General features: G+C 42.8%; 2 protein-coding genes across 4 annotated transcripts; both read left to right on the forward strand.

Annotated features, from left to right (window-relative positions):
• Positions 1–2,175: 2,175 nt before the first annotated feature.
• Positions 2,176–9,160, forward strand: LOC311042936 (dynactin subunit 1-like). 3 transcript variants are annotated; one of them, XM_084054040.1, is made up of 11 exons: positions 2,176–2,267; positions 3,248–3,295; positions 4,036–4,246; positions 4,686–4,813; positions 5,131–5,246; positions 5,584–5,713; positions 6,529–6,629; positions 7,530–7,698; positions 7,814–8,004; positions 8,453–8,543; positions 9,000–9,160. In XM_084054040.1, exons 1-4 carry the CDS (start codon positions 2,200–2,202, stop codon positions 4,701–4,703), a joined length of 345 nt encoding a protein of 114 aa, XP_083910166.1. In that variant the 5' UTR covers positions 2,176–2,199; the 3' UTR covers positions 4,704–4,813; positions 5,131–5,246; positions 5,584–5,713; positions 6,529–6,629; positions 7,530–7,698; positions 7,814–8,004; positions 8,453–8,543; positions 9,000–9,160. The 3 variants fall into 3 exon arrangements, with proteins under 3 accessions (XP_083910166.1, XP_083910165.1, XP_083910167.1); XM_084054039.1 differs by having other exon boundaries at positions 4,036–4,205; XM_084054041.1 differs by having other exon boundaries at positions 4,036–4,813; positions 8,959–9,160.
• A 291-nt stretch (positions 9,161–9,451) lies between these two features.
• Positions 9,452–15,735, forward strand: LOC311042935 (acetyl-CoA carboxylase-like). The gene is made up of 11 exons (XM_084054038.1): positions 9,452–9,479; positions 10,081–10,196; positions 10,680–10,783; positions 12,691–12,800; positions 12,941–13,074; positions 13,217–13,363; positions 13,461–13,600; positions 13,715–14,080; positions 14,223–14,369; positions 14,467–14,606; positions 14,759–15,735. Exons 3-8 carry the CDS (start codon positions 10,698–10,700, stop codon positions 13,926–13,928), a joined length of 831 nt encoding a protein of 276 aa, XP_083910164.1. The 5' UTR covers positions 9,452–9,479; positions 10,081–10,196; positions 10,680–10,697; the 3' UTR covers positions 13,929–14,080; positions 14,223–14,369; positions 14,467–14,606; positions 14,759–15,735.
• The last annotated feature ends 897 nt before the right edge of the window (positions 15,736–16,632 follow it).

Below are 16,632 nucleotides of genomic sequence, written 5' to 3' on the forward strand. Positions count from 1 at the left end.
AAAGAGAATCAAAAATCATTCAAAAAATATGAATGGAGTCAGCTATCCATACTAGCATAGATAAATCTCTGATTTTCAAACCCAACTTTTTATCAAACAAAAATGTTATCTATTGATGACATCATGTCACAAGACGGACATTTGTCCACCTACACTAGTCCACACCAGTTATGGTGTGGACACTGAAAATGTGTGTATAATATCAATGATAAATCATAAAATGTGTGTTTTTCTTGGGTGTATTTTTTCTTTCTTTTTCTAAACAGAAACAATGACACAGCCCATGCTGTCCTCCTGCTGCAGACGCCTGGTCGGTTGCAGTGACTGCATTGCAGAAAATATGGCTTGCCCCCAGTGTGACGCTGCAGGTCCACAGTACACTGAGGTCCGTGGCCTGTCTCTGGCCCTGGACTTTTTCCGGTCTATTGAGTAGATCAGTGGTTCTCAAGGTGGGGTCCGGGGACCCGCAGTGGTCCTTGAGGGGGATCCAGAAAAGAAAAGAATGTGACTGATTTTGAATATTTTTGAAAGTATTGTATGTATGGGCTGTGGCCTATGGAGGGTCTCTCCCTGGCAATACATATTGTCAGATTGTGTGTGTGTGTGTGTGTGTGTGTGTGTGTGTGTGTGTGTGTGTGTGTGTGTGTGTGTGTGTGTGTGTGCGTGCGTGCGTGCGTGCGTGCGTGCGCATGCATGTGTGTGAGCCGCTGGTTCCAGGGGTGGGGGTGCTGGGCTACAGTGGGGGGGCCAGAGCATGACATCATAGCTGATCTAATTCACTGGCCGGAGCCTAGCCTGTCCCTCCCAGATGGCTGGCAGTCCCGCTTCAGAGGACTGATGAAGTCTTTAATGGAACGCTGCACAGAGAGTGAGAGAGAGAGAGAGAGAGAGAGAGAGAGTGAGTGAGTGTGTGAGAGAGAGAGATTGCCATTGTGTGCTCAACATAGTTTATATTTATTGGCTTGAACATCAAACCTCAGTCAAATATTGTTGGCCAAAATAGTGAAGATTTGTTTTAACCCATGTGGAGTACCACATTGGTGGGGTTTACCACCATAAGGCGTTTAGATTGTGTCAAATAAGTTCTACCAAACTAAACATTGCTCTACTCATTGTCTTTTCCTACTTTCCAACTTTATTGATTATTTGTAAACCATTTGACCTTAGTCTTACTGACATACTGAAAGTGAATCTACTACTTTTGCATATAGTATAGTAATTGTTGCAGAAGATTGTAAGAGGTGGATCTTTATACCTGTGCTTGTGTGTGATTCTTAGGCGAGGTGCCATGGGACAGACATTAACTCATTGCCAAAATGTTTCATCATGCCTGTGAAAGAGACCCCTCCCTTCGTTGTAGCACTCTAGTTATTTCAAATCTCTGCCAATATGGCTTCACTCTCTGTACTGCCTCATAATGGAGTCCAGCCGCTGGCTGTTTTTCTATTGTTATTTTGCCCATATTTATTTTATGTTCCAAATGATGCAAGTTGTTGCAGTCAACATTTCCACTGAAGAAGATGGTGTCTTTGCATCTAGTATTAGGAAGAATTGTCTTCCGTTCTTCTGTCATATTTGAAGGAAATGTCTTGCTGTCTGTTTGCTCACATTCAAAGTTTTCTCACATGGAGTTTTCTCACATTGAGCAGTATGCATAATAAAAGTACTGTTTGGATATTGTTTGTTTCAGTTGTGTATTTTAATGTGCATAATTGGTCAACTTGGATTAACAATTATGGTATGGGGAGGGTGGGGGGGGGGGGGGGTGTCATTGCTTTTTCCTTATGCACAGTAGGTTTATGTGCATTTTCTTGTATCCATTATATGCAATAATTTGATTCTAACTTTGTACACAAAGGGTATAACATAAGACTTTTAAAGAATATATAAATGTGTGTGTATATTTTGCACAATTCTATTTATTCCCCAGACAGGAAAAGACAATAACTTTCCTTCTAAGGCCATGTGATGTCTAGAAATTAACCTGTTAACGTGGTGCAGTCATGCCACCTTTCTCAATTTGCATAAATTATATAGACATTTATACAGTCTGAGTTATCTGAACACATTTCAAACTTTAAGTGAGCAATCCTTTACTTATTTAATGAATATTAGTATATTATTTGTGCTCCAATAATTTGACAGCAGCGTCACGTACGTACTCACGTCACGTACGTCATCTGATCCCTGGCTCTCAGAATGAGTCGCCATTGTTTTTCTATCACCAGATCCACGTCGGAGGGGAGCGAAATGTCGTACCGAAACCGGTGTGTTATTATTTCATTTACAATGCGTGTAGTGGTTCGGTTGTTGTTTCAGTGTTGGTTTATGCATTGCATTTGCCAAAGCGACGCTGCTGTTAGCTAGGTAGTTAGCTTAGCAATTGGCACGCTAGAGAAATGTTGCTAATGCTATCTTCAATCTGCAGACTGTATGTATTAAACAACTGGGCTGATGCGAACGTTCGTCTGTGGTAGCGAATTAGTTGCCAATTTTACATTTCGATGGAATATTCCCATGATCGTCATCATACCCCAGTTTCAGTAATCGTAATGGTAACATTATTGAACGTCGCGCCACCGGTGTTTTTGCGAGAGAAATAAGCAAACATCAGTGAAAACAAGCCCAAAAGAAGCAACTATAGGCCACTTCTAGCTGTAGTTTACAACCCTCGTAGACGTATTTACGATTCTGACGTCTTCAATCTACGAGGAGATTCCTACACAAGCTGGATTAAAAGACTTCTTTATTGAAAGATATACCTCTACGGGGATAAGTACTATGCCGTAGGAGTCGTTAACGTTTGGGGCTTTGCTGTAAGCACCTATATTTTCAATTTGTACACGTTTGAAGTACTTTGCAGGGCATAGTGCAGAAAGTACAGCTGGCCATTGGGGGGTGAACCCTACAACTATTGTAGATTGAAGACGTCAGAATCGTAAATACGTTTACGAGGGTTGTAAACTACAGCTAGGCCACTTCAAACGTCGGCTATTTAAAATTAGCTGATCTGCAAGCTCACAGCAGAATTTTCCGTAACTACCATTATTTTCAAGTAACTTCAATGGAAAAACAAGGCTAACGTGGCTTGTAATACGCAGACTGGCAACACTGCGCGCCACCAGACTACGATGGAAAGCCCTTCTATTTATGCCTTTATACTTAGAGCCCGACGTCCCTGAATCTTCTCTGATACTGTGTTGTAAAAAGATTGCAGCCTGTAGCTTTTATTCTCATCTCTCTTCAGTTTGGAACCAGACGAAACGAGCTGTAAAAGAAGACAACGGTCAATGTGGTATGTGTATAATATTGTCTTAGTCAGTCAATGGCTTAGAAGTTATTTGTATCATAGCAATATCTCCTCAGTCAGTCCATTGCACTGTCTCTACTATGACTGTGTGTGCACATTTCAGTCAATAAATGAAAAATCATTTATCCTGGTTACATACCCAGAAAGTTGTTCAAAGTTACAATCAGCTATAAAGTGTCATTTGTCTGTGCAGTGTGTAAATTCACCCAACCTTTTAATGACACAACTCTCATTTAAGGACACATTGAGATGGTGGATTGTCCATTCCAAATTTGTAACTACCCTAGTAATGTGTATTCCTCCAATGCCCACAAAAGTATAGTGTGTATATATAAGTATATACATCGAAATTGTGAAGTCTCTGTGGGATCCACATAGAAACGACGTGGCTCCAATGTGGATCTGGATCTCTGATGTATGACTCAGGATTTGGGCAAGGTTTCAGCATAATCGCAGCCCTTAGACTTTAAATCCTTTTTCCCCCACAAAGTAGAAAACGTATGGAAAATAGGTACTGGCAGTGTGCACACAAGGTTTGGCACTGATTGGTCCAGTGGTTAGCAACATTAGCTGAAATGCTGAATACCTTTTACTTACACTTCGAGTTCATTAATATGACTATTAAAAGTGCCACCTGTTCCCTGGGGAATAACAACAATGTACCAAATTTCAGTCCAAGATGTATACTCAATCTTTGTGTGCGTGCATGTGCGTTTGTTTGTCAGGCCTCTGGTCCAGTGCAGTGTGGAGGTGTATAAGACGATTGGGTCTCTGTACCCTGAGATGAGCGTTCATGGACGCTCCCTGGACTTCCTCATTGACCTGCTGCACAAAGACCAGCTGGATGAGACCGTTAACCTGAAGCCACAAACCAAGGCCATCAAATATTATGAGGGTACTCACTGTATATGTAGTCATACGCAAAGCACAGTTACTGTAAGTGTGTTTAACCCGTTAAGACCGGGAATGCATCTGTGTCATTTTACGGGTGTCTTTGGCTATTCAAAAATAGCAGATATACAAGCTCATAGTGCGACACCGAGTGCTGCGCTACGAGCTTGTGCATCTGCTTCACACACACACACTTTTCTTTTTTACTCTAATCTTTGCTTCTGGGGGGGGGCTGCCCTGGAACAAAATATTTTGAGATGGGGACAAATACATATCATTTTGGGGCTCCTTGACATGAAAGAAGTTTGAGAAGCACTGCTATTATAGCAGCATAAGTTTCAAAGAAAAATAAGGTTAGGATTTAGAAGACATTTGTAGAATCCCCAGAAGCAAAGATTTAAGTTAAAAAAAGGTTTCTTTAAAAATAACCAAAAGTATAAAATAATGGTTATAGCAAAAACATCTAAAATGACACCATATGCAGATCTGGCTGTCCTGCTGAAGGACCTGGAGACTTCCCGTAGTGACATCAGACAGTTCTGTAAGAAGATCCGCCGTTAACAGACGTGCCCGGCATCACAGCAGAGGGAGAGTATGACTACTTAGAACCAAGTAATTTGAACAACATTTATGTATATTCACTATATATTCAACAGGGTACTATTGAGGTAGAAGCTGTTTAAAGTGGTAGTATTGAAAATGGAAGCCAGACATGGACAATGTTTTTTCTTTTACAGTATGTGTTAGGCATTTGTTAAGTCACTAATCCATGGTTACTACCTAATGTACACTTGTACTTGTTCTAACACACGCTGTGTTCAACATGGCTTCCCCTTCAGTTTTGCATCATGTAATTACTCTAACTGAAGCAGGGCCTGCCTTGTTTTTCAACACAGTTTTAGTTTGATGATGTTTTTTTCATTTCCCAGAACCCTACACCAGCGGAGCTGATCGCAGCAGCTCTGAGAGCAGAGATCAGTGATGCAGAGGGTCTTGGTATGAAGCTGGAGGACAGAGGAGCTTTAAGAAGTCACTTAAGATGAAGGTAGGGACAGTCTGTGGTTAAAAATTGTGTTTCAATGTGAATTTGTGTTTTAATTAGTTTAATCACCTGACCATTAGCTTAAGTTGTCAAGTGGGACTTGTATGGCACTCACTACACAATATATACAAGTGTTTTGTATGAGTGGACCCTCAGTCCACAGGAATTTGTAATCGGATAAGTGAAGTAACGTCCTGAAGTGTTCAGTCTGTCATAAAAGATAAAGTGTCATTGTGATCCCAACTATAGTGTCTGGATCCAATCCATACTAATACAGAACTTTAGAAGAGTGGTTTAAAAAGGAAGTGTAAATAAATAGAGGTGATATTGTGATTTCCAGTGAGAGGTGCCGAGCGAGGCCAGCGTGCACTTGAGAAGAAGCTGGACAGCTCATCGAAAGACGCAGATGAACGTGTGGAGAGATACAGACGTGACTAGATAAGACCCAGACACTGCTCAAAAAGAAAGAAGTAGGATTTTTTCTCAAAACATGCACTTGCATGTGAGCTGCAGTAATTGTAACACAATCACATATAGGCTCAAGGCCTATTGTCTCAATATACACACCACTCATAATTGACTGAAGGTAAATGTACGTAATTCTCAAATATTCATCCATATACAGTACAAGCCATGACTATAAGTAAATGCAACACTGGAATACACACTTAAAGTAAGTAATAGGTGCTCTGCTGCTGTAAAACCTTTTGAATAGAATAAACTTTCACAAATTGTGACATCTTTATTGCCACTGATGGAAGTGATTTTTAAGCATTTTGGAGATATCTTCTTCTCTGATGTTTAGTATCAGTCTGCTCCATAACATTTTTTTTGTTTGCCACATACAGTACAAAATTATACTTTGAAATACTTTAAACTTAGTTATGTGGTGAAAGATGAAGTCAGACCCAGGTGCTGATTAAACCCCTACGTGACCCTAACACCCGCTGATTCCATCTCTGTCGCCTCTTTGTGTGTGTCTATGTATCTTGTTTCCTTTCCGTCTCTGCACCTCCTTATAACTTACAGAAAAACAAAAAGATACCTGCACACTGAAATCATACTGGCTTCTGTCACTTCATGCTGTAGTTGTTGTCTATTCTTGTCTGTTTTGCTCTTGCATGCCAAAGATTATCAATACTTAATTCCTAGATGTACACTGGATTTCGTTGAACGAACTCATGTCAACACAATGTTTTTGCATAACCCAAAAAGCATTACTTCTATTTTTCAGTCTTTTTCCAGGTATTGTGCTGATATTAAATAATATCTCTTATCCCCACAGCAGGCATGGTGTCGGGTGCAGGTGTTGGACTCTCCACTGCTGACACTCTCTCTCAGAGACTCTGCGTCAAACAACTGAAGAATGAGAACTACAGGCTCAAGGTGGGTCAGTGTCTTTAACGTGTCTTCTTCATTAAACCAGGGTATAATTATATGTTAAATTTGTTCTTAATAAGCAGAAATGAGTGTTCCATAGACTTTGGCCGGTGGGGGGCATGACATTGGATTGAAATGATTATGGCTGTTAGTATAGAGTGAAATACTCACACTATAGAGCCTATGGTCTCCATATTCCCTCTTCCCATCGAATCAGGAGAAGCTCTCCCATAGCAACATGCCGGAGAAGGGTCAAAGATTTGATTGTCTAGTGGGAATTATGTTTTCATCACTGCCGATCGGCGCGAATAAATACTGTACCTACTAGTCATTATGTCCCAGGAGCTGATTGTAACCTTTACCAGTAAAGAGAAAAGCTAGATGTTAGTGGAGCTTTTGTACAGTTGGAAAGGGGTTTAAGTGTATTGAGGACAGAATGCTAGTTAACCAGAAACCACGGTATTTGTAAGCTGTATCTACTACAAGCTTTGATATGTCCTTTGTGGTACTCTGAGGGGAGCAGATTTCTTCCTGCAAAACCACATGACCTTCTTTTTGTAGGCGTTTAATACAAGGTTTAGTATTCTGAAGGCTTGTGACTTTAAAACAAAATGATTGTTGGGCCAACTGAGCACAGGACTGTGTCATTAGCATGGTTAAGAATTGCCTCGGAAGCACTAGCACTGGCTTTAGTTTCAACTTGCAGGTGTATATAACATGAATATTGCTAAATAGCCATTCCAATTTCATTTGTTTACGCATTAGGGCCTGGACATTTTTCCCAATTACTAATGGCTGTGGAAACATAATATGACACAGAATAAATTTGAAGTGTTGTAATGCAGATGCATATTCATGTAACAATAACATGATTTTTTTTGTTCTGTAATATTCTCTTCCCTGAAGGCTGAGAAAATGCGTGCCCAAATCAAATGGCCTTTCTGCCCCCCCTCCATGTGCCCAAGCTGACCTCCAAAGATGGTGGCCGACCGGAGGTGGTCTGACCAGCTGCTGGAGACGCTGCTGCACATGAGCGCTAATGTCAAAGTGGGGGACATCACCGGAAAAACTCCAGGTAGTGTACATGTGGTGGAATATGTTGGTGTTTTAGGAAGTACCGTACAGGAAAGTGTTGTATGGGAGAAATCAGAGGTGCATTCAGGTTGCTTTAGGTTCTGTTTGTTTTACAGTTCAATCCTTATCTCTGAAATTCAAAATGACAAGCTGAAACCCAACACCGTGGTCATGTTGAGACTAACCGAGGAGGAGACAGTTGTTCCTATTATCACCCAAAAGGTGAAGATTGCCCAAGGCAATCTTGATGACTATGTCATCACGGACGCACAGGGCAACCAGTTCGTCGACTGTGAGGGAACAACAGGTAAAAGTCTTTTTAAATTACAATTTAATTTGCGATAAATGAAATCTATGTTTACAGTTTAGGCATTTAGCAGACACTCTAAATCCAGAGCGACTTACAGTAATCAAGGACACAAGATAATACATCAAATACATATAAATAGTAATCTAATAATAAAGTAACACATAAGTAAACCAATAATATCATAATAACTATTACATACGTAAACCCAGAACCTATCATAGGCCTGCATTGAAACTATACACACTATACTAGGATGCCAGGTCAACAATGGCCTGGCACCTGTCTATATAACATGCTATGTAAGTAAGATTTTAGCCTTTGCAGAATCCTGCAAGGTCGTCATGTTGTAATGCAAATGGCTGAAAGTTGTGGCAGTATAACTATGAGCACCTTATTTTTTTAATTCATTTTTGTCTTGACTTGACTCTCCAATTCTCTCATGAAGGGTCCCTGTTCTGGAAGACAACCAGCCTGAAATTTCATGCTGTGGAGAGTACCAGCTTCAGGCAGTGGCACCAGAGGAGGGGCAGAACAAGGTATTGGATGACAAAACGTATCTTAAAATGTAGGCATTTAGCAGATGCTCTTATTCCGAGTGAGAGCAAATATGACAGTTTAGCTGGTGAATGATGTAATGTAATGATGATGTAAATATGACATTTCTGTTAGTTTTAGCCAACTATTTTTATACAGATGAATAGACACTATTCTAATGATTTATGCAAAATAATTGCAACTAGCTAAAATAGTTTCTATCAGGTGATTATACAATAATTGTGACAGGCCTAATACAGTACATAGCCCTGGGTAGGCCACCCAGCCTGCCGCATATATGTGCTCTGTGGTGCACCCCGTTCTAGATTATCCATGTGTAACTCAAAGAGTGTGCATATTTAACCATTCGGTCACCGTTATATTTAACTGATATTTGTTCCGTATTTCACTGTCCAGAGAAGAGCTTCAAGTTGAACATGTTAATACTCTCCTGTCAGATTTCCATTGGAATCCCTCTGTACCGTATCAAAGACATTAGGATGTTATATGGGGTCGGTCCAGCCCTGGGGTGATTGTCCCATTGACTTTGAAGGTCTGGTCACGGCCCCCTCCCCTCGCGGCCACGTCATTGCATCCCGTATCGCCAGCAAAAACCCTGATGAGGTATGTGCCACTGTCTCTCTCTCGACAACGGACGTAGAATTTATACACAGTAAAATCCTCAGTGCTACTGTAATTGTTTTAACTTAAAAAAAGTCCAAATTGAAGGGGCTCTGATTAAGTATTTGTTTGATGTGTTGTTGTAGGGTTTCTAGGCAAGCTCGGCAACGGTCCAAGTGCTGAACCTCCGCTGCAATAAGAACGTTTGGGGTTACTTCAGCGTGGCTGCGGCTGGAGGCCTGCATGAGTTTGGGCACTGCTTCTCCTGACACTGCTTATCCTGGGGAGAGAATCGCAAGCAAATCAGAGGACATTTCGTGAGTACACGCACCCTCACTGGATAATACAGTGTCAGTCAGTGAAAAATGATGGAAATGTCAATTCTGCCCTCTGTTCATGGGAGCGTCCTGTATTTGGGGCACTTGCACAATTTTTCCTACTTAAAGATGCTATCGATTACTACTTTTGAGAGGAGCTGCTACATGTTTCCTTAGCCATTCATGAGTTGAACTCAACTAGGTAATAAGCTCACCATTCAACATAGCTTCAAACTGCATGCAGTGACATTAATAAGTTGTTAATGAGTTTGTTTGACTCTTTAGTCTGGGTAAGTCAGAGAGTATAGTGCAATTCCCCAAAATCCAAACTATCCCTTAAACTCTGTAACCACTTAAACCCTATATGTTTTGTTGACCGGGGTCCTCCAGCGGTCTAATACTTGATCGCTTCTTTTTTTTCTTCCCTCTACACTACAAATATCTTCATCTGTAATAGTGACATACCCCACATAAGGACGCTAGGGTTGATGGGTTTCTGTTTTGTATGATGTGAACGGCACCCAGTGAGATTTTAACAGTTGTCTTTGTCTCTACATCCTGTAGTAACATGGTGGTGGCTGTGAATGAACTGTCTTATCAGGGGGGGACTTCAGGACCACTGTAGAGTACCACATAAAGCTCCTGGAGACTGAGAGCTTCCAGCATAACCGCATTGAGACTGGCTGGCTCGACCGGCTCTTCTCAGAGAAGACGCAGGTACAGCCATATTTCACATTTGGGGGCAAGCTATGAGGAACATGTAGCATGTAGGACCACATTTCTTATGGCAGCGGTGCTCAAACGTTTTATTTATAGACCCCCATATCTCTGAGTTACAGACCTGTTAAGGGTCCATTTGGAACCCCCCAAAGAACCCTTAGGGTCCCTGGACTTCACTTTGAGAACCACTGTCTTATGGCATTGAGAAATCACTGTAACCTCAAGTAATTGTTGTGTTATGTGATGATGATTGTACGACATGGATCTAAAAATGTTATTTTGCCATTATGTCCCCATGCTGTGTTCTAGTCAAACCGAGTGTACACAGTCAAGTGCGTGATTAGACTATGGTAGATGGAAGCTTGATCTGACTGGCATTGTTCTCATTGTTCTCAACACATTGAAATGGCCACTTTGTTTTAGTTTTATGATAAAAACGAAGACCGTTAGGATGAGTATAGTGCTGTGTGTGCAGGGCAGGCAGAGTGTCCGGACACCATGCTGGAGATCGTGTGCGGTGCTCTCCACGTAGCCGATGTCAACCTGAGGAACAGTGTGTCCAACTTCCTGCACTCACTGGAAAGGTACAAACGAAATAAACAAAATACTGTCTTAACCCATTTTGGGCGGGAAGCCCTTTTTGTAACTAGACCTTTCAGGACGGGGAACCCTTTTGGGGTTGTTGTTGCTATGTACAGTACATAGCAACATCAATTTTTTTTGTAATTATTGAAGAAATGTGTTTTTCTGAAACTTAGGTCAGGATTTAGAAGGCGTTTTTAGAAATGGCCTCAGGTCTAAATGGGTTAAAGCCACGCTGTTGACTAGAATATGAACCTGCCCCCAGTTCCACAAGCCTCAAAGCTAGAAGGTCCTCGGTTCGGGGACGCTGTGGGCATCAGTGCCCATACCCTAGGTGGGGTTGTTGAAAGGGCCTTTCTGTGTGGAGTTTGCATGTTCTCCCTGTGTCCCTTAGGGTAGGTAGGTACCCTCACAAAAACATGCAGTAATCCTGGTCTCTATACTGCCTCCCCCTGGTGATGGAGGGGAAAGGAACTGTTCGGAATAACGTGTTCCTTCCACACACTACGTCCAAACGGGCATAGACGGATTAAAGTGAAAATGGGCCCTGTGCACGAAATCGCAACGGACCCCCCCCGCCCCCGCGCGCACAGCGCGCGCGGAAATTTTTGCGGTTATTGCGGTTATATTGGGCGTTTTTGGGCGTTTTTTGGTTACTTTATTTCGGTTTTAGGGTTAGGGTTAGGGTATATATATATATATTATATGTATTATATATATTTTTTAAAAAGCCTATTAAATCCAAGGCCAAGCCATAATCCGTCCCTGCAAACGGGGAATATCCCCCCTGTCGGGTGATAACAAGCGGCTTGCTAGCTCCTCATGCATTGAAGGAGGCATGAGCTCAGTTCGGGGCTCTCCCTAGGCTGGGAGAGTAGCGGCCAGGATTACATAGGCAATTGGCACTGGTAGAAAAAATGGGTTACAAAATTGTGGGATTAAAAAAACGATAGAAAACACATCCACTGATCATCAGGGTGGCACAGCGGTGAAGTTCCTGCCCACCACTGCAGAGACTAGGGGTTTGAATCCTCCACGGTGCATCTGGCTTGGCCAGGCTCACCAGCGAACACAATTTCTATCGCTACACTAGCCTCCTAGAGGTTGGCCGGAGCCGGTTCAGCCAGATGTGAAACAGAGAGGAATGGCATGTTCCACCACATGCGTTACATACACCCCCCTGGTGAAACTCCTCACTGTCGGGTGAAAATAAATGGCTGGCGACTCCATGTGTATTGAATTAGGCACATGGTTGTCTGCAGCCTCCCACATGACCTAATGTAGGGGTTGGCAGTGACGGGGACTACACAAGAGGGGAAAAACTTTGAATTGGCATAATGACCAAATTGGGAAAAGGGGGAATATAAATAACCGCACCCACTAACATACACACACATCTCCCACTGTCTTTGCCAGAGGTCAGGTGTTACCTGCGCACACGCTCCTCAACACGGTGGATGTTGAGCTGCTCTATGAAGGCACCAAGTATGTGCTGACCGTGACATGATGTTGAGTCTCCCAACTCCTACGTGCTCATCATGAACCATGCATCTGCCGAGGTGTATGTCCATCGCCTCAGCGGCAGAGGCCTTCTGCTCTCACATGACGGCAGCAGCTGTACCACCTACTGTACATGAAAGAAGAGGTGGACAGGTACATTGCTGTTTAATGTTTAGAACCTCAATTAACCTTCATCGTATGACGCTGTGGCATGCTGAAAATAGCCGATCTGCAAGCTCACAACACGTCGACTCGCACACGGCGCGTTGGGAGCAGATTTCCTATTTTTGGGGGGTGACCAATTCCTGTTGACTTTTTTTGGGCCTTTTGTGCCCTGCCATTCTGATTTGTATATACAATATTCAATGGTTAAACTTGGTTAGTACTGTTTTTTTTTTGTATTTTGCAGGTATCCCATCACTATCGGGAACACAAATTGTGTTTTTGAGAAGGAGAATGACCCGTCCCTGCTGCGCTCGCCCTCGGCAGGAAAACTCATCCAGTACACTGTAGAGGACGGTGGGTACGTGTTCTCTGGCCAGTGCTATGCTGAGATGGAGGCGTGATATCCAAATGAAAGGGCATTAACGTCAAATTCGCCCTAATTGCATGGACATGAATTTATAGATGTAAACTTCATTAACATGTGTGTTTTCCAGGTGATGAAGATGGTGATGACTCAGACCGCTTCAGAGTCTGGTTGTATTCATTATGTGAGAGGGCCGGGGTTGCACTAGAGCCTGGCTGCGTCATTGCCAAGCTCCAACTGGACGACCCCAGCAGAGTGCAGCAGGTATATTATATGGACTACGCCTGTTCTTGGGTCATTGCTGATCTACAAGCCTGTGAGGTTGTATGTTCACCTATTTTGGCATCCCCAGAATAGGGACGCTAGGGTTCATATGCTCCTCTAACTATGTGTTTTTGTCCCTAAGGCGGAGCTGCACACAGGGGCCCTGCCCACTATCCAGGCTGTAGCATTTAGAGGGGGGAAGCTACACAGAGTGTTCCACAGTACACTGGACCACCTGATCCACATCATGAATGGCTACTGCCTGCCCGAACCGTTCTTCTGCATCACGGTCCGAGTTCACACGTGCACAAGAAACAAACACCTACCTAGCTAATATCAACACAGTACAGTGGTTGATAAACATGCTGTTCTTTCTATCTCCCCAGCTTAGGGAGAGGGTGGAGAGGCTGATGAAGACCATGCGAGATCCCTCCTTGCCAGTGTTGGAGCTGCAGGACATCATGATCAGTGTGTCTGGTCGCATTCTCCCTGCTGTTGAGAAGGCTGTCAAGAAAGACATGACACAGTATGTCAGCCACACACACACACACACACACACACACACACACAATGCATGCATGCTCCATGAGCATTGTAGACTTCATGTTATGTCTTACCTTGTCTTTTGTATGTTTTACAGGACTGTACAGGTATGTGAAGTGGTGAATGGCGGACTGCAGATTGTGACTTCTGTGCCGATACGCTTCTTTGAGGCCGAAGCAGTAGTGCCAATACTGTGTGAGAAAGTGAAGTCGGCCATAGGAGGCCTCAACAACTTCGTCCTCACCGACACACAAGGGATTGAAATAAGGGACTCTGAAGGGTCAACAGATATTAAGCCAATACTGTGTTAGAAAGTGAAGTCGGCCATAGGAGGCCTCAACAACTTCGTCCTCACCGACACACAAGGGATTGAAATAAGGGACTCTGAAGGGTCAGCAGAATTAAGCCAATACTGTGTGAGAAAGTGAAGTCGGCCATAGGAGGCCTCAACAACTTTCAGCAGGTATATTATATGGACTACGCCTGTTCTTGGGTCATTGCTGATCTACAAGCCTGTGAGCTTGTATGTTCACCTATTTTGGCATCCCCAGAATAGGGACGCTAGGGTTCATATGCTCCTCTAACTATGTGTTTTTGTCCCTAAGGCGGAGCTGCACACAGGGGCCCTGCCCACTATCCAGGCTGTAGCATTTAGAGGGGGGAAGCTACACAGAGTGTTCCACAGTACACTGGACCACCTGATCCACATCATGAATGGCTACTGCCTGCCCGAACCGTTCTTCTGCATCACGGTCCGAGTTCACACGTGCACAAGAAACAAACACCTACCTAGCTAATATCAACACAGTACAGTGGTTGATAAACATGCTGTTCTTTCTATCTCCCCAGCTTAGGGAGAGGGTGGAGAGGCTGATGAAGACCATGCGAGATCCCTCCTTGCCAGTGTTGGAGCTGCAGGACATCATGATCAGTGTGTCTGGTCGCATTCTCCCTGCTGTTGAGAAGGCTGTCAAGAAAGACATGACACAGTATGTCAGCCACACACACACACACACACACACACACACACACACACACACACACACACACACACACACACACACACACACACACAATGCATGCTCCATGAGCATTGTAGACTTCATGTTATGTCTTACCTTGTCTTTTGTATGTTTTACAGGACTGTACAGGTATGTGAAGTGGTGAATGGCGGACTGCAGATTGTGACTTCTGTGCCGATACGCTTCTTTGAGGCCGAAGCAGTAGTGCCAATACTGTGTGAGAAAGTGAAGTCGGCCATAGGAGGCCTCAACAACTTCGTCCTCACCGACACACAAGGGATTGAAATAAGGGACTCTGAAGGGTCAACAGATATTAAGCCAATACTGTGTGAGAAAGTGAAGTCGGCCATAGGAGGCCTCAACAACTTCGTCCTCAACAACTTCGTCCCCACCGACACACAAGGGATTGAAATAAGGGACTCTGAAGGGTCAACAGAATTAAGCCAATACTGTGTGAGAAAGTGAAGTCGGCCATAGGAGGCCTCAACAACTTCGTCCTCACCGACACACAAGGGATTGAAATAAGGGACTCTGAAGGGTCAACAGATATTAAAATTAAGTTGATATTTAATTTTCAGAGAGACAAATTAGGAGAAAATCACCTTTTCATGATCTACTTTGTCTTTGTCCCAGTAACACTCTCGGGGGATCTGTAGGATTTGTGTACGATTTCGCCTATAGTGGCTACAATTGGGATGATGTATTTTCATAAATTAACCATCTTCGGTTTCCTGTCTAGCAGTGTTGCCATGTCTGCTTATAACCGAGTTTGGGCTTGCTGTTATGTAAAGTTGCTTGTAAATAAATAGTTGCTTATTTGGGTAATCTTGTGGTGTTTTTTTTTTTGGTTAAAAGGGTTAATGTTGCAATGCACGTGGATTGTAATGTCTTAACTATCAAAGTGAACAGCTGAACTAGCTAGAACTAGAACCCTGATTGAACTAGATGTTCTAGTTCAATCTAGTTCTAGATGAACTAGAACTAGATTTTCGATATTGGTTACTTTGTACTTTGTGTTTTGGTAGTTCATGGGAGTCTGGCGAAAGGACGCAATTGTAACTTTAATTAGAAATGTTAATAAAGATTCTTTATGTAACTGCTGTCCCTTCAGACTCAGTGATTACATTTCCCATAGAGTGTGAGGACGTAGTCTTCTTCGTTTTCCACCTTCTCGACGATGACAGGGAGTACTGCTTCAGTGCTTCTGCTTCGACAAAAGGACCCGCAGATTAACATGTATTTGTCCACAGACCCCCATCTGATAAGATTTGGTTTTGAATATACTTATTTTCAGGTTTGTGTTTGCTAACAATGTGTGTTAACATAATTTATACTCTAGTCTTTCTGTTCTGATTCAGATTACACAAACTAGGTATACCACCTGTTTGATGAATGTAACCGATATAGGGTGATGAGTTGAACAAAGGGGCTTTGAGGAATGTTCAGGATGACCTTATACAAGACCATAGATGTATATAGATGGATGATTACATGATATGATTAGATGGCGGACAAGTTTCAAATAACGATCATTGAGAGAGAAATCCTTTAAGGTGTGCATCTTTTTTGGAAGCATATATTCATTCTGTAGATTTATTATTCATTGTAACACCTAATACAAGGGCACAGAAATGTGGGAGTCATAGGGGTCTTAAACGTTTTCAGGCCAGGGACCCCCGTTGGGGGGTGGTACAGCATATATTGTATAATGCAGGGGTCTCCAACGTTTTCAGGCCAAGGACCCCCTAGCTGAGAGAGAGATGAAGCAGGGACCCTCTATATTGTATAGAATGGTGTTTCGGATAGACTTTTGCTGCTCTTTTCTCCCTCTACACCTATAACTCTTTGCCAAAAATAGCCGATCTACAAGCTCACAACGCCAGGCGTTGTGAGCTTGTAGATCGGCTATTTTTGGCTAAAGTTCTCCTCAGAAAAGGGATGCTAGGGTTCAAGTGGTTAATATAAAAAAAGAAAAATCATATCACACAAAGAT

Source organism: Gymnoscopelus microlampas (genome assembly GCF_963454915.1).
Source record: "Gymnoscopelus microlampas genome assembly, chromosome: 4".
NCBI classification, from domain to species: domain Eukaryota; kingdom Metazoa; phylum Chordata; class Actinopteri; order Myctophiformes; family Myctophidae; genus Gymnoscopelus; species Gymnoscopelus microlampas.